At 37.2% G+C, this 22,032-nt stretch overlaps 1 protein-coding gene across 2 annotated transcripts in view; it reads left to right on the top strand.

Annotated features, from left to right (window-relative positions):
* Positions 1–863: 863 nt before the first annotated feature.
* prkar1b (protein kinase, cAMP-dependent, regulatory, type I, beta) overlaps positions 864–22,032 on the top strand; it is a 68,173-nt gene continuing 47,004 nt past the window's right edge. Inside the window, exons 1-4 of one of the 2 annotated variants that reach the window (XM_032587537.1) lie at positions 864–1,005; positions 3,589–3,776; positions 16,887–17,057; positions 21,647–21,738. In XM_032587537.1, coding sequence (XP_032443428.1) covers positions 3,603–3,776; positions 16,887–17,057; positions 21,647–21,738 — 437 coding nt within the window. In that variant the 5' untranslated portion in view covers positions 864–1,005; positions 3,589–3,602. Of the gene's footprint in view, positions 1,006–3,588; positions 3,777–13,470; positions 13,896–16,886; positions 17,058–21,646; positions 21,739–22,032 lie in introns of those variants that run through there. The other variant, XM_032587538.1, reaches the window with a different exon arrangement.

Below are 22,032 nucleotides of genomic sequence, written 5' to 3' on the forward strand. Positions count from 1 at the left end.
CGACAAAACAAACGTCTGCTTTACGACAGCTGTAGATTCAAAATCAAAACCTTTACAAACGTTTACAAAGTAACAAAATGCAACATAAATTTGCAGGACATACTACGTATGTTTTTAGGCCTTTTTTTAATTTTTGAAATTCAACTACATTTAACCATTTAATGTGTAACGTATAAGCAAATTGAAGAAGAAATGGCATATTAATCGTCAGCTCTCAGTTAAATTAGCATCATACAATACCTTTGGAAATTACGGGGAATGTTCCCTCAGTGGTTAGATTTTCTAAACTTCAGATGACCTTTAGAGTATATTCTCTCAATTCTCGTAAAAAAAACGTATTTCTTTTATATGTTATTTTTATCTGCGGAGCCTACCATTTAGAGAACAATATACAATAAACAGTACTGCATCTATAATAGTTTTAATATGATAAAAAAAAATTAAAGGTTGATCTCTTTTCCATCAATTATTATTTTGTAGTGATGTAAAGTAATTTGTTTGTTTCATTCTTTAAAGTAACAGAATTTGCACCCAATTTTATAATTATTTTATATGTCTGATTTTTCACAAATTTGATTTTATGACCAAACAGTTACCCATTTAGTAAGCAATTTACTCAAAACATTTTTACTCTTAATTTAGTCATTTGTGGGTGACTACTTTTTACCTGAGTAAAAAAATATTGAAGTAATTTGACCTTTGCTTTTCTATTTATGAGCACTGGTAGACATTTAAAATGGCTGAAATCTAACTAAAGTCTTTGTGACGTTTCCCACTCTGTGCTGATTGTGTTGCCGCGTGCCAGGTGCCGCTGTCCTCGAGAGAGACGCTGCGGTCGAGTGGATGACAGATTGACGTCATGGAGACTGACGCAGAGTGAGCGGACAGGAGAGAGAGAGGCAGAGCAGCAACAGCAGCAGTAGCAGCATCCCAGCTAAACAGCGGTACATCATCAACCCGCCAACCCCAGGTGTTTTCTACCTGAGCGTCCTCCACAAACAAACGGTAGGGACCACACGCCACAGCTCCGACGGAACCGTGCTTATAAAATAGCTTTTTATACAATGGATGGGGTCGCTGTTTTGCTTTTATGATGTCTGTAGTCGCTGTAATTCCCCTACGTTGTGGTTTGGGGCTCACTGTAATGCTAGCTGTTAGCTTCCCTTTGAATGCGGATGAGCAGGTGCTCACTTCTCTCACAAGCGACACTGTTTGCATTTAATTTGCTACTCATGGACACTGCTGCACCATGCACTCTGAAAAAAAAGACACTGTAGGAGTCATCACCAAAGTTATAATCTGATGATGCATAATGCAATAATACTCGTATTGTAAACGTGATATGCCTTTCAGGAAGTGAAACAAGGTGGTTATCTATGCTCCTCTTCCTGGACTGTCAAGCTATACCATGCTTCACAGCGTGTTATTTGATCTAGCCTATTCTGACAATGAGAGCTGTTGATGCATGTCCAGCATCTTAACATAATACAATTAAGTAATATACAATTACCCAAATTTAGAAGATAACGAAACTGTTTATGATTGAAACATAATCATTTGTGCAAATCTATTTTGGAATGTTACTATTAAAAGCTGGATAATGGGGAGAAATGTAAATAAAAACAATTAGAAAAGAATCCCAAGTCATTTAAAGCCTGTAGATCATAATTTACAAAGTATCTTCATTAAATAATAAAATCCCTTGTGCCATTATTGTCTGTTTAAAAGATTATATACTTATATAAAATATAACTGGGATCAAACAACAAGCACAATACAATCAAGGAGTAAATACAAAACAAAGGAAACTATAACACAATTATCATAAGAAGAACTCAATGAAACTAATTTAAGTGAATTGAAGCAGAAAACGTGTTGCTTATATAATATTGATTATTACACTCAGAATAATAGTGTATTTTTTCCAAACAGCCAATTTTATATATCTTTCCCAAGGAGCAATATTGCATCCAGCTGACCTGCAGTGCGTAACATTAGGAGGAGAAGGTGTAGCTCTGTGTTACTCAAGTGACGAGTGAAATTCCCAGCTCACTTTCTATGGTATCTCATTCAAAAGGACTTTAAGCTAGGGATGTACTGATGTAAACATTTAGACCGATATCTATTTTTGATATCAGTGTATTCCTGCCCTTTTGCCTCTGAAATATGACCACACTGCTGAAATAGCTTCTCGCTTCAGTTAAACACCCAACAGTCCTGCGCAGCATCACTAACACTGACACATGCCTGAAAAATTAGCGCATGGCCAACCCCCTTTTATCCTGAATCACATCCATGAATGGCAACAGGATAGAATGTTGTTGGCTCAATTATACTTATAGGACTGATGCCAGTACGTTATAAAATGAGCAACATGGGCCAATAGCAATGCTAATGCCGATATATTGTGCCTTCCTACTTTTAACCATTTCTTTAGAAGAAATGGTATGATGTAAAATAGAAACCATAACTTTTTAAAACTGTGATTTAGGTAACCTGCTAATGCCATATGACTCCTACTCTTTTTCTAAAAACAATTGCTTTTCAGACCACAGCGCTTTAAACCTTTTTGATTGAATTACAGATATAATTAAACATTCTGCTGTAATGTTTGGTCATTGTAGTTTGACATTATCATGCTGAAACAACCCAGATCCTTAAAAGCCATCATCTGCCAAGGCATACATAAGTATATGCTGATCAATCTACAGATGTTGTTTACTATTAATTGTGCCCATCTTGAATAACATCCATGGAACACGGCACATCTAGGACTCAATATTAGGCCATGTTAAATTATGTTCATAAGCCAATCAGTCTCACAAAAAGTGAGACTGATTGGCTGAATGAAAATAAAAAAAAATATGAGAGCTAGAAACTAAAATCAAGAATTAAATTTTTATTCTCAATGAGTTTGTTTTAATCCTCATTAAATAAAGGTAAAAAAAAAAAAGGACCTACAACATTTTTCTTCACTGTTCACATGAAAGTCATGGCCAAGAGACGATTACATATATCATTGACTTCTTCAGAATTAAATTCAATTGAGGCTAATTATTTAGGGCCAATTCATAGCAGAGTGAATAAATAAAGGTTTAATGATAGCTACCCCAAAAGCCTGTGGAATTCATTGATTTACTAAAGATGGATGAATCATATCTAAAATGGAAACAGTAATCAAAGGGAACACTATTTTAGCTGGGACAGGGTCCAACATGGAAGTTGCATGTTTGGAAGAAGCTAATATTTTTGATAAATTGGAAAGTTGAACAGACTCAAAACACATATCAGGTTCTTTAGTTACATTCAGTGCTGCCTCTCTTGCTGCTGATGAAGTAATTATATTCAGGAGGATGCCAACAATTTTATTTTCAACATAATTATTGCAATTAATTTTATACATCGATTCCTGCTATTCTGTTTTTTTTTTGTTCTCCTCTTTTTGTGCTTTATGAGTTCTCCATTTTTGCCCCTTCCGTCAGTATTTCCTGCTTTCATCAAGCTGGCTACAGCTTTCCTTTCTCCCCTCTGTCCTGCTTTGCCTCCCCTCCTCTCATGGTCCACCCTGTTTATATCTCACTACCACAGAGATAAAAGATAAGATGGCCACCTCCTCCTCAGCTCTGGAAGAAGACGAGAGTTTGAAGGGGTGTGAAATCTTTGTGCAGAAGCACAACATCCAGCAGATCCTCAAAGAGTGCATCGTGAACCTTTGCATTGCCAAGCCCGAGCGTCCTATGAAGTTCCTGCGGGAGCATTTTGAAAAGCTGGAGAAGGTTAGTGAAAACAACAAAAAAAAGTCTTTAGTTTAAGATTCTTCTTTGCAATGTGGGAATTTGATGTGTTTTAGGTTGAGTTTGTAAAAGGTTTAGACAGATTTTATTTGCTATGCATGCTTGCAATGATTAATGTACATCAATGATTTATTCAGCAGTTTTTGTTTGTTGGATTACTCTATTGCAGCAGAGTCTTTCTAGTGCCTTGTTAGGACATTTTCAGTTCCACAGTAGCAGAAGAGATGATAAGAGAAAAACCCAAAGCAAAACATAAAAAGAAATATTATAAAAGAGCCTTTATTTTCTCTGCTACAATAGTAGAACCCATTAGTGGATGCAACAGAGATTCCCATAAAAGGCCAGTGTCCTGCTCGCAGACTCGGACAGCGGACTGTTTGTATCTTTCTTTCTGTAAGCCCGTCTACATCAGAGCAGAGAAACAATGGAGATGACACGTTAATTAAAAGCTAACAGCCTACAGAGAGGAGAGAGATTTTTGGAATCAGCTGAAAATAAATCACAAAGTGGGTGAAGAGGTGGTGACCCCTGTGGTACATTTCCTGTTGCTGACAAGTAATGGGACTTCTTGGTGACTTTGAGTACCAGGATCTTTTTAGATGATTTGCTGGTGTTTGGAACCAACAGGGGAACAGCTTGCTTCTCTTAGCGACCCTTAGGTCTTGGCTTACAGAAGATCAAAACCCCAATCCTTTTTACTTCACCACCTATTCTCTCAAACAAACCCAGCGTGACATCGCCTCTGATCCTAATAGGAATAAAATATTAATCGAATAAGATAAAAGGATTCTTAAAATTAGAATTAATGAATCATTTTACATTCTAATACATCCAATAGAAAATCAGAGCTTTTCCTCTCAAACATTAGGTTATTTACTTTGAAATGTAGATCTTAGATTGCATACTTCAAAATGTTTAGGTCGACATACACGGATGTAGCTGTAACATAACTGATAGCAAGGGAAGTAATTCAGAAAAATCAAATGCAGAAGGATTAAAGTTCACGACTGCATTATCTGCAGGGTGGGTCGAGGTGGTACCGCTCCTCATCTTTACTGCAGGGATGTGTGCATGTGTATGTGTGTGCATATGGTATCATGAGAGTCACCAGATTTTAGCAACAATTGCATTTTTATCTCTTTGTCGTTCTCCACTTTTTTTCCCATGTATCTCTTTCTTTGGGGACTGATTTCACTAAAATAATTAGAGCAGACTTGTTTTTCTGGTTTCCATGGTCTGCAGCTTCGTGTTCAAAATGCATTCAGAATGGTCACAAATAGTTAACGTCAAAAAGAATAAAGTGCTGCAAACAACTGCTTGTGCTGTTGTTATTTGGGATTGCGATGCTGCATCAGCAGAGAGGCAGCATGAATACTAATGATTTTGGTAGAGATCATCATATAAAAATCTCAAGTAATCAATTTTAATGGGATTCATGCTACACCACTACAATCTCAATAACATATGAACATTAAAATGTACTCATAAGTCAAGTTGCATGGTGTTAGAAAAACAAGATGTATTATTGTTAAATATTTTTGATCAATTTCTTTATTTTCTGTCATTATGATTCTGATAATGATCTAAATCAGATCTGAACATCTAAAACAGTCAATCTTCATTTAACTGGAAAATTATATTATTAGAGTATGAATGAATGGCACATTATATATATACATATACAGTATATTAGTCTGCCAAATATTGCATGCTTGCAGGTCTGTGCAGAATTGGAATACTGAATGGAAAGCACATTAATAAACTTGTTTTGTATATGTGGCCACCCCTTTTAAAGAGATAAAGATGGAAGATATGAGGATAGGTGGCATATGCACTTTGAGTGAGATGTTTACTTGTCAGAATTAATGATAATTCGGATTATGTATTTGAAAGATGGGTCAGTGCTAAAAAAATAAACCAGTTGAACTCTACATATTCTAACAAAAATAGTGGTCAAATATCCAGGCAGAAATATACCAGAACCTTGTCATGGGCAACAAAAAGCTTGTGTTTTCCAATATATTGCGGATATATCGCCATCACAATATCAGTGTGTGCAAAAGGATTTTTTTTTGGTACACAATAATTGTTATCAACCTGATTTTTTTTTATGTTATTGTATTATTTAGACTATTTCTAACTTGGAAACGTTGTTCCTGTATTTAGCAACGAATCACACACTCACACCTAAGGGCAATATGGAGAAGCCAATTAACACGAGAGTCGTATGTGTTTTTGCACTGTGGGAGGAAACCCACATATGCACAGGGAGAACATGCAAACTCAGAAAACCTCCAGGGCAGGATTCAAATGCAGAGCCTTCTTGCAGTAAGGCAATAGTTGCACCAACTGTGCCACCATGCATGAACCCATATTATCACAACAGGACTTTTAACAGTAAGTTGCAAGTGATGCAAGATCGCAGCACTCTCTTTTTAGTTTAAATACGAAACAGAGTTCTTACTATTGTGCAGTTTGAATTAATTGAACTGTAAATAGTTGGAATAAAAACTGCTCTTTTCTAGCCTTGTACGGTCAACAGAAGCCCAACCTGATTGCAGTCAACCAGTCCAAATCTGGGCTAATATTATGAGACCAATCACTGGTGGAGCTGAAACAGGCTATGCACGCTTTCATTGTGTCCCTGTTTTTTTAAGAGGCTTAATGTTTTTCTTTCCTTCAGCTCTGATTTATAACCAGTATTTTATTTCAAGATCATAATCTTTATGATTCATCTTTTTCGATTATTTGTGCAAACATTGGACCAAGTCTGAGATTAAGAGAAAATGCTAAATTTTCAACTTTTGCCAGAATTTTTGGTGTTGGACTTTATTGGATTTTTACCTTAGGAAGATGCTTCTTTCATCTCCAAAATACAACATAAGAATTTTTTTTTGAAAATCTTTCTTTTTACTTTTTCCCTTTCATGATTGCGTGATTCTTCCCTCTCTCAGGGCCACCTCTGTCGCCCACTACAGGCGGTAACCTAGGCAACAGGAGAGGATAGACAGACTGTAGATCAATCCTGTATTCACAAAGTTTATTCCCTAATCTGGTCAGGGTTCTCTGTGTGCAAATTAGATTGCCTGGGTGTAATCTTTCTGTCCTTTTGTCAAACCCAACCTCATTTTTCTCCTGAAAAGATTCATACAGTGCATGCAGCCTTATTCGTTTTGGTTTCTCCATTGTCCACTCTCAGAAACCTTCTCCTTCATGCATATTTTACTGATATATATGATTGTTTTTTTTCTTTCTCTATCTTAATTTTTCTTCTGTTTCTGTCTTGATTGCAATCATCACAGTAGGTACTTTGTTTTTAGCCTTTGCGTTCGTACATTAACACGCCTACAGAGTAAATGTGTAAATGACAGGCATCTCGGTTCCTTTCTTCCTGCCCATTTATGCATGGTAATGATGCCTTTTGTGCATACAATAGAGGCTTCAGATGGGTGTTCTGGTCTCATCATGTCTATCAGCTCAGTGTGTTCTGTCTGGCTCTGACTGCGGAGAAGCAAGCCCCTAATTTTTGACATAATCAGTTCAGCCTAAAAACACAAAGCAATATTTGATTTTGTCATAGCTGAATTCTTGTCTGACAGGATTAGTTTTAAAGAAATACATTAGTGATTAACAGAAATTTCATCTGTGCATAGATAATTGCTCTCACCATCTGTATTGAATGGTTAAATGTAAATTGCACAACAGTAATTGCAACAGTTTGCATCTGCTGAAACTATAATGGTGTTTGTGAATGTGTCGCCCATTGAGCAGCTTGCATTACAGATGTTTTCTGGCATTTGGCATCTGCAGGTTTTATAGTTTCCTTCTGGGATCTTAGTGGTGTTGGGGTTGTGGATAAGAAATATTGATTTACATCATTATTAAGATTTATAATGAAGAACACTTCGTGTCTTTCTGATAAGATGAGGTCTTTGAAAGCTATGACTCTAATACAGAGAGAACCACATTTATTGTTCATAGTTTAAAACATGTGTATAAAGCCTAAAATAAAATCAGAATCTCACACTAGAAATGAAGACATTGCCAACCTTCAATTTGAGTCCATTTATTCGGTTAGGAAAAAATGTTATGTTGAGAAATGATAGTTTTTTTTCTAATATTCCTAACACAAACCCTTTATGATAAATATAGTCAAAGCATTTTTTTTACATTTATGCTTACATTTTTTAAGGTTATTGACATTTCCAGGAACTCATAATGAGGAACCCATGACTTTTTGTGTCTCAGATTTAAATATGAACTGAAACAAAAGCCTGTTTCTTTTAGTCCCTGGCAGCTACACAGGGGAAAGACCCATAATTTACACAGTGAGAGTGATGTGAAAAAATCACCAAAGCTCAGTGTTAGGGAACTGTTAAAGCAGCCTCTTGGAGTCACAAAGTCTCTATAATCACAGCAATTGTTTGTGAGGAATGCCTGGTAAAATCCTTTTCTGTCCACAAATGTAAACATGTGGAGTTTGCTTGAGTGGGATTATTTTGGGGGGAAAAAAACAAAAAAAACTGTCTACACCAATCGTTTTAGCAACAAACACCCCAAAAGTTTCTGGTGTGATGTAAAAGATAATGTTGTAGGAAAGAACTTCATGCCAAACACGGTTGAGGATAAGTTCAGTGGCGGATCCGTGATGCTGGGGACCTTCGAAAGATACTTGGAACCATACTATGATGCATAATAAACTCTTTAAGTTACATTTTTATTAACCAGTAAAGTCTTCTTTGGGCCATTCTTGAGGACAATGCTCTGAAACATATGAGTGAATCAACACAGAATTGATTCACTAGACACAAATCGAGCTCTATTCTGTGATCATCTGAGCCACCAGACCCAAATCCTGAGACGAGTTGAAGAAAAGACAGCCTAATCAATAAAAGATTCAAATTAGAACTTTTTATTCATATTCACTTGGGTCACCAATAAATCTGGCCAGCACAGTATATACACTGTAATTTGAAATGCATTCTGAAGCAGGTGTAGAGAGGTTAAAACAAGACAAAGCGTGTCTCTCTCGTCAGTGCTTGTGTAAGTTACAACTAATTAATTTAGAGCCTTACTCAAATGAAACAAATTTCAAATGTGTTTCTTTCTGTCTTGATTTGAGACGAAATAAGTTGCAGTTTTACTTTCGTAAGTTAAAAGTAAAGAGAAAGTAAAATGGAGAAAGACAAGTTTTGAAATGCTGAAGGCAGAGAGATGGGAAAATGGTTGATGAAGATTTAAAATATATAGTGCTGGGAGGAAAGCATGAAACAAATTTACGATTATGGGATCATTAGGAATACACAACACTTTAAGTCATGGGAAGAAAAAACGAAACAAATAGAGAATAGTTCATATTTTCTTAGTATAAATATTAAAAAAATAAATGTAGCCTTTTAATTGATATGTAATGATAATTGCCACCCATCCATTTAATGTGTGCAAAAATTATGCTAAAATATGAACTACAATCAGATTCAGTAAACAAGTGAAATTTTGCCAAGTGAGCTGAAGAGAAGGGAGAAGAAAAGTAATTTTTCTGCATAATGCATCATGTCGAGTGACAACTCTGCTGCATTAAGACTGATTGTGAGATTGCATTAGATGGATTCCTTCGTTGTGTCAGTCAATCAGCTGCTGTCATCACTTTTTCAGTATAACGAGAAGATGCCTTGGGCTGGCAGCCATTCTGCCGTCACCAAGAACCTATCATAACAAATCAGCCTGTCCCTTTAAAGACAGCTGATCTGGAAATTCTGGAAAGTGTTGTATCAACTATCTATTTTTGTTGCTGTTTTTTTTATCTTTTTTTAATAAAAAAAATAAAATACTTGAATTTTACCAAGGAACAACCACAAACTTTAATATATTCCATAGGGTTTTATGTGATATACCATTGCAAACTGCTATAGGCTTGTGAAGTAGAAGAACAATAATGTAACACATAGTTTATTTTATAAATTCTTTGGATGTAGGAAGTAATTTTGGTCTCATCGACAAGAACAACTTTTTGCTACATTTTTTCCTCAAGAAATTTAAAGTTGGTTCCTTGGTCTTCATGATGCAGTTTGTTCACCAATGTTCTCTAACAAACCTTTGAAGACTTCACAGAACAGCTGCATTTACATTGCATTATACATAGATGGACTCAATGTAGGTGTGCATTTGTGGAAAAAAAAGCCAAACAGCTAAATAGTGGTGCTGAATTTTATTTAGAGAGAGTGAGAATGAAAAGGTGCTAAATACAAATGCACAAAATAAAAAAAGCAATGTAATATTTTTCTTCCAGTCCGGGATTATGCCACACTTTGTGTTGGTTCATCCCATAAAATCATAATAAAATATGCTGAAGTATGGGGCTGTAATGTACCGAAATATGAAACCGTGCAACGGGTGGGAATACAGTTTCAAATGGTTTTAGTGCCCCTGATGTAAAATTGTGAGGTAAGGTTAAGATCAAAATAATCAGTATTTTACCCAAAAGGACTTTCTAAGTTATAGTGAAGCAATGTATCCACACTCACCACTGCACTTTGAGCAGAGTAGTTTGTGAAATTACCTCTGGTTCCACGCAGTGACCCGAAGCCAAACATCCTCTTCCATGGCTCACCTGAAGGCCCCTAAAGTTATACAGGACCCCTCGGCTTCTGTCTCCATGGTGGTCCTTCTTTGTCTTTTCTCATCTGTCCATTGCCTCCTGCCATTTTTCTTCTGTTAGTTTCTGCTTTCTGTGAGACAGAAGAATTGTGCAAAACTGATTATAGAAAGAAATGGCAGCCAACAAAGGTAAACAATGTTCAAAACCAGCAGTGATTTCTCCTGGGATGTTTTAGACTCATTTGTTTTTTCAAAAAGTAATTTGTATTGTTTTCTCAGTAGACCTGTGCAGTGGAGGAAAATCAGCTCTTATTGAGCCGATTTGTTGTTTTCTTTCTATTTAGTCCACTTATGCCTGTCAGCAGATTTCAGATATAGGTAATTTGAAAACTAATTTTTTAAATTTAATGTACATATACTACACAGGGAGACAAGTTCGTTGTGAACTGAAAGACTGAACAAAACGAACATCATCAGCGCTGTCAGAGCCAACGCAGCAGTGAAAATTCAGCCCATTGTGGTGCTGTAATGGTGTGGAACAGAGTGATGAGTAGACTGTTAGCTCTGCCGGTGGATCAGCCCCTGCATGCTTCATTAACTGCATGTGATGGTGTGTGTGTGTGCGTGTGTGGGTTTTTGTTTTTGGTTCACTCACATACTTTCAACTCCAACAGTCCCAGAGTGAAACTGTGGATGACACTGGAGGAGGTAAACGGAAGGTAACCACTTAGGGTTGTGTACTTTTTTTCCCCCTCTCTGATCAGAAATTAACTTTTTAGAGTGACTTGTGTTTTCAAATATTTATGGCCAGTGCTAACTAATCTGTGTTGATGATTTGAATGCGTTTGTTCTTGTGCATGTAGGGTCCTCGTGCTGATTATTAATTGTTAGTCGCGGCTTTTAAAATGAGTCAGACATAACTTTTGTTTATGTCTGTTGGGTGCAAATTGATTGAGGGAACGAACAGAGCAGAATATATTAATTTTAATGAGCCTCATCATCCATGAATTAGTTTTAAATGGAAAAGATGATGGTTTTAACAAGAGTGACTTTTTAGAGTGATTGTGTGAGGAGTTGGGTTTGTATTTTATGCGTTCTTGCTAATTGGAAGCCCACTTTTAAGAGAGTTTTTATTTTATTATTTAGCACTGGTTGTGCTTATGTCCTCTGTCGCCTAACGTCTTTCTTCTAGCCCCGTCCTCTCTTGTCTGGCACGCAGCTGCAGATGATGACGCAGGAAGAGCAGAGTACAGACGAAAGGAGAGAGCCTAATGTAGGGCAATGGCGCGGTTTCTTTTAGCTGAAAACGAAGCAGAACCGAAGGGATGATATTAACACTCTAGTGCTGCTCTTCTTATGAAAGCAGCAGCAAAACCTACACAGATTGTCATTTTTTACCTTGCTGTTCATATTATTTGCTCTAAAATGACTTAGCCTGATTGCAGAAAGGAAAGGGAAAACAGGATCAGCAGAAAAACTGAAACATCAACAGAAACCAGGATAAATCAGGCAGTTAGAAAGTTTTTTAATTCAGCCTTAAAGCTGAAGCAAGATATAATATACATAAAAAAATTCACAAGAAATAAAAAAATTTAGAAATATGAGCATAAAAGATTATTATAGTAGACATACAAGCATAGAATATGACCACTGTAAATGGTAATATGTATTTGCAGCTGTAGCCTACTGAAACATCAGCTCTTCCCATCTGATACCGATTTTTGGCTTTCTTTGAGGAGTTGACTGCTTGCTCCAATATTCTGTATCTCATACCAACATATTTGAGGAAATTTTTGCTTTAATTCACAGATTAAATCAGTCGTCGGCTTTAAAAGGACGTCTGACATGTGGGGCAGGTTGAGATTCACCTATATGCATCGAAGCATATAGGTGAATCTATATGCTTTATTTAGAGAGAGTAAATTGAGATTCACTGTAGGTGAATCTCAATTAATTAGAATACCATTAAAAAGTTCAATTATTTCAGTAATTTATTTCTTGTAATTTAGATGCTTATGGGTGAATATTAGAATTAAACCAATTAATATTTAATATTACATTAAATCAATAAAAGTATTTTTAATTCAGAAACGTTATGTTATGCCCGACACAATCATACTGAAGACTGCTGACTTCACAGTTGTCCAGCAGACGGTTGTTGAGGGTAAACCACAAAAGGTCACAATTGAAGTATCATGCTTGTGACAGAGTGCTGTATCCAAGCACAATAATGGAAGGTTAATTGGAAGGAAAAAATGTTGTAGAAAAAGCAGCATAAACAATAAATGCATAACAGCCCCCTTGATAGAATATCTGTAATCCAGGAAGTTAAGAGCCCTTCATGCTTCTCTCTACTGATAGGTTTAGAGATGCTGATTATGTTTTCCAGCCCACACTGTCACAAGTACCAGTACATTGGTATTAATGTGTTTTCAAGGGGAAGATTAAAACCTTCATACCCAATAATGTGCTTATTAAAGAAACTGAATTTTGGGTTTTCCTTAGCTGCAAGTCATAATCATAAAAAATAACAGAAAATGCATAATGAAACATATCAGTCTGTGTGAGGAAGTTATATAATACAGTCTTGCAAAGCTATTCTAATCCAATCCATTGAAATGCATCTCTAATCTGAAATGTACAAAATTAGACCTTTTTCTGATCAGTTTTTTATTCTGTGAAAAGTTTCCAGTACTGAACCAGGAAAAATAGCAAAATATCATTTCTGTTTGTTTTATTTGACCTACCAATAACTGGTGAAAGTAAATGAGATTTAGAGTGTTGGTGGATAACTACCTGTATTATTGGACCATCTGATCTGAAAAGAAAGGCTGTAGTAGAGATCAATACGCAGGTCAGAAAGAAGTTTCTGGCATAAAGAGGAGGTTCGGAAGTGAGAGAATGTGGTGCTCAACATACAGACGCACCACTTGGTCCGAACAGAAGTGCGTGCCGAGGAAAAGTGACGTTTCCCGTTCTGCTAACTGACTCACTTGGACCAGAGATATTTTGCAGACCAGGCGTCAGAAGAACTTGTGCGTGCGCGAACGTGAGCGCATCTCCGAGCTGCTGTGTCTTCCCGATCAGACTCCTCCAGCACCCAGTTGTCATAGTGACGGAGGGCAGCAAGAAGAGCCCGCTCACTGCGCCACCTGATTGTGAGTGCGAGAGCGAGAGAGCCAGACAGAGGGCAGAAAACAAGCGACACAGAGTTGTGCTGCAGCAGCGATGGGAAGTCGGGCTCTTTTTTTGCTGTGATCAGATTTTCATCGCCGTGGGGACCGGAGGCTCTCCATCGCTCTTTGTCTCTTCGTCTCACGCAGCCAGCTTGGATTATTGCTGCTTGCCTGTGCTTTTAACGGGAAGATGCTGATGCACTGTGGCATGTGTGTCAGGTGTGTATGAGATGGAAATCCATGTGTGCTGATTCCCATGAACGCACAGTGAGACTTGATGCTGCTGGGGGACACACAGCAGGCCTGACCGAGGGCCCTACATGCCATGGTAAATACCTCTGAAGACAAACCTGACCTGGAGTTTGCTACCTGGGTTTTATCACTAGATAAACATGTTTAGAATAGTTCCAGCGAGTGCTTGTGAATGTGAAGCTGAAAGATTCATGTTTTCATGCATGTTTTTTTCTTAAATTAACCCCTCTTCGGATGCATAAGTTACCTGATTGCAGATGTTGTCGTCCTAATTTAACAGTGTTTGTGTGTTCACCGTCTCCCTCTGCAGTCTGCCTGTGCATGTGTTGGCGAGAGAGAGTTGTGTTATTGTCCTCTCATGCTGCAGGCTGTGTTCTCTCAGGTTCACGATTGTGCGTAAGCAAGAAGCACGTGAAAGTGTGTGCTTGGGAGTATTTTTGCTTGCCTCTCTGATTCGTGTTTGTAAGTGTAAATCTGGGAGGAGTAACACTTAAATTCAGACAGGACAGGCAGTGAAACTGAGCGATTCTGTGGTTAATTCATTAGTTGGGTACTATTTCATAGACTGGGTCACAGTGCAAGCTAATGAATTCCTTGTTGACTTTCTAACTGGGACATTTTTTAGAGAATTTAAACACAGATCTAAAAGGGGCCTTTTTCTGGTTTAATCTCTTGTGGTGTTTTCAAACTTGCATAAGTTGTCTGTTTCCTCTCTATTTCTTTCCTTCCGCTCCTCAGCCTATGTTGAACAGTAAGATTGTGTGTGAGTGAGGCATAAAATTGGATAGAAGTGTTTTGGAAATGATAAAAATGCATCATTCATAATAGCAAGAAGTCAGATTCAACAAATTGATGGTTTTTAAACTTAATTAATTGGTTAGATACTCATGAAAGGAATGGGTACTTTGTAATAGTCATGGTGTGAGAACCTTTAGTAAAATGCTACCGTTTCATCACAGTTATAGATATGGTGTGTCGTGGTTTTAATGGCTACCTGGCCAAAAATGTTAAGCACTGAGATGTAACTTGAGTACCATGCTGTAAAAAACTCTGAATAACAAGAATATTTCAGCTGCTAAAGATCAAGCAAATCACAGAGCTTTTTAACATGTTTGTTCCTCACATCTTGCGCGTCTTGCTGTTTGTAGCCTTCAAAACTACAAACAATTTATCATGCTACTAAATTCAAATAATAATATTATTCATAAAGCGATGAAAACTGATTAATGTTACAGTTTGTGATAATCAGCTAAAACTGAAATAAAACCTTTGAAAAGCCAACAGGAAGCCCGAAGAACCGATGAACCAGACCATAATATAACTCACAGTACATGTTCTGCATACAGGAAAAAATCTATTTATATAACATATGACTGGAATGAGATGTCAGGAATGGAAGGAGACTTTTGCCCAGTTCTGCATAAAAATATGTTAGATTTTTAGACAATTACCTTACAGATGAAGAAATATTTCTACTTATATATTTATTCAGTCATTGTCTGTGATTGCTTACAGTAAAATCACAAATGTTGTTGACTGTATTTTAATAAGGTTCAGCTAAGCTCAGTTAAACTTATTTATTATTTAAGGATAGTTTTATAAAAAGCTAAAATTAGAAAAAAAGATTCCCTTCTTGAAAAGGCAGTTTCCCATGGTTTGGACACAGCAGTTGCTCTAAATTTCTCTTTCAAAAAGAACATGAGCCATGATCAGAAATACTGTATAGCCACAAAAACGGGCTTCTGTGTTTGTTGATAGGAATCTTGACAAAAGACAAAATGGGGAATGGATTTTGCCCGACCATATTCATCAGTTATTCGTTCCCTTCCAACACATCTCCATATTTTGTTGACCAAAGATTAATGTTTGTTCTCAGTTTGGAAAATGTGTTTTTCTTCCTACTGTAGCTCTCTCTGTTGTCTATGAAGTTTTTAATTACATCAGCTTTGCTGTGATAGTTTTTACCAGATTATTTTGTCTTAAGGTTTGCCTGCCTGAGTTGTAAAGAACAGAGCCGTACCAAGATTACACAGGGCCTTAGCAGAATGTGTTCAGGGGCCCCACTTTCAGTTAGCGATATCGCTCACCATCTACTACTAACGTTTGTAACTAACAACGATGAAAGTGAGTAACTAACTCACTTGCATTTTGGTTACTTAGCAACAACCTGTTGAGTAACTGGCACAGCACTTTAAGGTTTTCGCACTGTTATTCTTAATTGCTTAAAAATGAACATCAACAGCATGCAGTAGAAACTGAAGGAAAGAGTACAGGTAACACCACCAGTTTGGTAGGATTTCGGATATTTAAAACATAAACCAGTCAATAGTTATTGATATCGACTGATATGAAATGCTTATATCTTGATGTTTTTCAGCCGTATCGTTCAGCCCTTCAGTTGTTCTGAATCCTAACTAAATCTTGATTTTAAATCAAGCTCCAAATATGATGTCCAGAAACCATAAAAGCATGTTTAAAAGTAAGGTTATTCTACACAAACCTAGCTATGAAACTCCGAAGTTTTAACATACAGTATATGCCATGTGTGAGAAGTCAAATACTCTCTGGAGCCATCTACTGGCCTGGAGGCACAAATAATAGCTGAGATTGCTTACTCAGCTATATAAAGAAAGATTGAACAAGCAACTGCAAATAGATGGTACACTTACGCTATTGTCAGAAAAAATTCCAATTTATGGCATTAAAAGTTTTGCTCTTTTCTCCTTTAAATTTCACTTGTAATGTGATAGCTGCTGTCAGTTTATTGTTTTGCTTTTGCAGAAGGTATTATCCCACTCTTGAAGCACTCTCATTTTGTCAAAGCTACAGTGCCTTAATTGAGTTCGTATGCTAATGGTTTAATCAAGAAAGTAGTCAATAACTCATCACCCGCTGTGTTCAGAGTTTGGAAGCACAGCCAGCCTCATGCCTCCTGGGTCTCCTCTGATGTCTTTGCTACCTGTTGTTCTTTATCTTAAAGTGGGACGATGCCTGCTTGCATTTTCTTTTCCTGTTCAGGCACTGAAAATGGTGGCTGCTTAACATCTTTATGTCTTTCATTTTACAGGAAGAATGCAAGCAGATCATGGCACGGCAGAAATCTAACAGCCAGTCAGACTCTCACGACGATGAGGTTTCTCCTCCTCCTCCGAACCCGGTCGTCAAGGCCCGCTGCCGCAGGGGAGGAGTCAGCGCGGAAGTGTACACCGAGGAGGATGCTGTCAGCTACGTACGCAAGGTCAGATTACACATCAGCTCAAAACCTCCAACTTGCCATCTTGATGGACAAAAAGAGCAGAATGGCAGTAGATGAAGAATCGGTAAAATTTATGAAAGCCATCACCGAACAGAATTGGACACATCAGTGAATTTATTTGCACAGATGGTGAATGTTCTACTGAACAAATCTGCGGGACCAACGCTGAGACTGTATCTGCATTTCATAATCACTATTTTTATGACGGTTTACATTTGCATCACATTGTCAGCACTTGCATAACAATGCAGCTACAGTGCCTTCATGCCTATTTTGCAAGACACTTTACAGCCACAAACTTTAATGGATTTTATTTTGATTTTATGTGACTTTTTAGTGGATAGACTAACAAAAAGTAATGCATAATTAGTGATTGTGAGCATGTTACTTATGTATGTATTTATTTTTTACAAATTAAAAAAAACTTAAAAGTGTGTCATACCTTTATAATCACCACCATTTAAAGTAGGTACAGCTGCAGATATTTTGGGGTACACATCTTCACAACTTGCAAAATAGCTCAAGATTGGTTGGAGAGTATTTCTGAACAGCAATATTCAGGTTTGTGCACAATTAGAGCAGGCACACTGCATGACAAATCCATCTGATTTCAGAAATATGTTACTCAGCTGAATCTGAGCTGAGTCCTAAACTAAAATGTTTAGGATGTTATGTGACAGTATTTGAAAGGGGAATAAAAACTGATAGAGTATGTCTAGAACTATGATGAGAATAACAGAGATTTTTCTATGAATAAAATGATACAGAAATGATGGAGGGCCTTGTACACACGTACCCAGGTCTTTCTAAAAACAAAAAAACAGCCACCAAAAAAAAACAGCTTTGCACACGGATTGGTTTCAGAAAAGTTTTCATCTACATTAACCCACCCAAATCCACCCCGAGCGTTGTTTTAAACATGCCAAATGGATAGGGGGAGGTGTAGCACAAAGCTAAAACCTATATTAGTCAATCATTTAAGCATGGCACCAGGCGGTTCAGTTGTGTGGACAGATATATATAGATTGAACTAATTTTAAATAGTGTATTGCAATATAAAGTTAATAAAACAACGATGTCAATCAGGAGCAAGCATGTGGAAATGTTGGTACGTTATTTGTCGTAGACTGAAATGCATGGTACCCCGATTCTCCATTTTTCCATGTACACATGCAAACATAGATATAGAGTTTTCTTAAAACTTCCCTTTGCTCAGCGATGGTCTTAATAATAATCTCTAGTGATATTGGTTTTTATGTGGATAAAAGGCCAAAATGTATAAAAATTTATTTGTTTTCCCAGATATCTGGCTAGGTGAAAATTAGATATTAGTCTATGGCTAAATTGTAGCTAAAGCTAAAACGCATTTTAATCAAAAGGCTTTTGCCCCAAGTAAATTAAGATGTGCTGCCATAATTAATAGGGCTGTTCTAAAAAAAATTGTACTTGTGTTTTGATCTTCTAGTTACACATGAACACCAGGGCTGTAACGATTCCTCCAATGATTCGAGTACCTAAATTATTAAAATTCCCCGAGAAAAATGTATATGCCTTGAAGCTTCATTAAATTAAGTTTTATTAATTAGCACACCCTGTTCTGGCCGGGTTATTATTTGTGTTGGGCAGCGCTATCACTTCCACCTATGAGTTGTTGCTAAGTTCCCTCAGCATAACATCCAATTTTCAAGTAATTACTTTGTATTATTTTTCTTCAGGTTAACTTAGAAAGTGAGTTATTATTGTTACTGGTTAATTTTCTAAACTACAGAAAAGTAATTGTTAGGGAGGCTCAAATATATAAAAATGGATTGAAGTTGATTTCTGAAATGTTATGTTAGATTTACCAATATTTTATTTTATTTTTTTTTTTATCCGATTACTTGATTAATAATAAGAATAATTGATAGAATGTGATTACTAAAATATTTGTTTACAACAGCCTTAATGAACACACACACAAATGAAAGAAATATTAGGACGTTGTCAGTATTATATGTCCACATTTTCATTGAGGCTTTTGTAGCTTGTACTTTTTGCAGAAATTATATTTTATGTTTACTCATGTCTCACACACATTCTTTCATCTACACATATGCACAGTGAAGCGTAGACGTTGCATCAGTCCTATACTTTCTAAATTGTAATTAACCTGACATGAATTGTGAGATAATGACATTACAGCATAAGCCGACATCACCACATAGTAATTGCAGGAAGTGCACATTGTGTGGGGGTGTGTGTGTGAGAGAAAGAGAGAGAGAGGTGTGTGTCTGCGCTGACATGCATTAGCAGTTCTCGGTCTAAGGTGTCTTGCTGGCAGAGCCTGTGCTGCTGTGAAAGCCCCGCCTTTATCTTCAGCTCGTGTATTTTCTACGCCCCTCTTTTCCCATTTATAGACTCACATTCTCACAAATGTATACCCCAACACACAATACACAAAACCACATCAGTGGCGTTTATAGACAATTTATTGCATGTCTTTAACTTACACAACAAGCCCGTCAGAGGAAAGTTAATCAAAATTAAATTAGAACATGAAGCCAGATCCAGTGTGAAACTCCATGTTGGTTTTTAACAATCAGCAACTCTGCTCATATGATTAAAATGGTTTTGCCATAAAAAGCAGATTGTCTTAAAATGTCGAGATTCCACTCAGTCGGGGTTTCAGACTGAGCAGCTCAGACTGCGTGTCTCATTGCTAAAACCAGAATATGTTGAACATTTCTGATGAGGAAAAAAAAACAACTTTTGTTGTAGGTTAATATAAAATAGACCTGTCGCTTGGAGGGGACAAGGTGCTCACCAAGCAGGAAAAGCAGCAGTCTAGAGTTTTAAACCTTATTGGTTTCTACCTGCACGTACATGGGTGTGATGTTGGTTTCTACCTGCACATACATGGGTGTGATGTACACACACCAGCCACTTTATTAACCATACTTGTTGAAGAGTCTGTTTACACAAATAGCAAATCAGCCAATTAAATGGAAGTTATTCGTCCCTTTTAGACAGAAAAAAGAGAAAAGCTAATCCAACATTAGCTCAAATAAACACACATTCCAGTTAATGTTTAAATTGTGTAGTTATATTTGAATATTAGAAATGTATATCCTTCAGATTCTTCTGCTACAAGTTCTGCAGAAGCTCTGTAGCGATGTCCACTGGGAGCCTCAAGCTGCATCACAAAAACTAACACTGTTAATGCAGAGGACACAAGTGGCTCTAGAAAGGAGCTATGCTTCTGTGGACTAGTGAAGTTTTCAGACCACAAGTGGCTCCACGTGGCTCTGCACCCAGAAAGTCTTTCATTTGTATTGTGTGCACCATGCAACAGTATAAAATGAATACTGCTTTCAACACACAGCACTTTGCTGTGGCCAAAGATAAAAATGGTTGAACATTGACTGTGGTGCAACAGCCTTTCACAGTCGCTAAACACAGGATTTATCACATCTAAGAAAATACACCAGAACATGGATGATTTAGTCGGTAAAACAGTGCTTTTTGGCTCATTGCAATTATCATATATTTATATCCTGTCTTATCATTTCTCTCCCTGTTTTTTCACTAGCAGGGGAAGCTCAATTGCTAATTTAAGCAGGAGAAATATGCATCATCAAGGCTTCACACAGTTACAGAAAAAACTGCCTTAGTCTTATTTCTTCTACCGCACGTAACATGAGAGGTTCACTGCTGATTCCTGCAGGGAGTTCTGTGGATGCCACTTTTGGTCCGAAAACTATGTATCTTGGTGAGCAAAAGCCTTGTACTGGATATCAGCCCCAGCATCCTCATAATTAATAATCTCCTGCATATAATATCCAACCTAAAAATTTGTGTCCCTCCTCAATCCAGCATCATTCTCTTTCTGTCTGCTGTATAGTCATATTTGTAGTCCTACAGATGATACAAATGTAGTATTCCTTCATTTGTGTGTGATGTGGCTATGTGTGCACTTGTGTGCATATTGTACACTGTGCAGTGTGGTTGTCTTCATGTGGAGACATCTGTTGCCTTAACTTAATTACAGCCTAACCCCTCCTCTTTCCTAGAATGAAAGGCAAATACACATACTTACACACTAGTCTACATCTCTTTGGTCTTTTAGAAAGACACTGGGTTTATAAAACTTTCTTCCTTTTTATGTTTTCAATATTATTTGTGCTCTCTATAGAATTTTTCTAATTGGCATATGTTAGATACCATAAACACAGACCTCTGTGTTCAGCTTCTTTTTTGTGGCTTCAGATGTTGCTGTTCCCCTTTTTGCCTGAACATGTACCGCAGAATCTGGGACAAAAAAAAAATGCATGCTTTATGAATAATTTCAGGTCTCTTGTGAATTTTTTTTTAAGATCTGTGACATTTTAGTGTTATGACTGAGCAGATGGGCATTCCCAAAAATACTCAGATGCATGTGTGGGATATGTCTTTTAGGGTTTGCCAATGTGCTGCTCTTTAATTACTCATCTTGGTCAGCTTTTGAAGTCAGTTTGCCCTGGTTTGTTTCATGGTTCCACCTGTGCTTTGTTGTTGCTGCCCACTTAACTGCAATTATGTCTTTGTCTATGCAGGTGATTCCTAAGGACTACAAGACCATGACTGCCTTGGCCAAGGCCATCTCAAAGAATGTGTTGTTTGCTCATTTGGATGACAATGAGAGAAGGTACAAAGTCTTTCTTAGCCCAGTGTACGCCAACTTTGAATGAGTTTTGATGGATGAAACTTTGACTTTCTTTTAAATATGTATGAGTGCCATTGTTTTAACCTGGTGACCACTGCCTGTCAATGCTGCTTGAATGTTGAAGACTCAAGCCGAGGAGCTGGGCATTGCCAGAATTAGCCAAGGAAGTGATACATTGATGATTGGGGCAGGGCCCTGTCTACTTGTATTGCATTATGTTTTTGGTTGATATAGTAACCTCTCTGGGCAACATGACCATGTTGCATACACTGATAT

Source organism: Xiphophorus hellerii, chromosome 16 (assembly GCF_003331165.1).
Source record: "Xiphophorus hellerii strain 12219 chromosome 16, Xiphophorus_hellerii-4.1, whole genome shotgun sequence".
Lineage (NCBI taxonomy): Eukaryota > Metazoa > Chordata > Actinopteri > Cyprinodontiformes > Poeciliidae > Xiphophorus > Xiphophorus hellerii.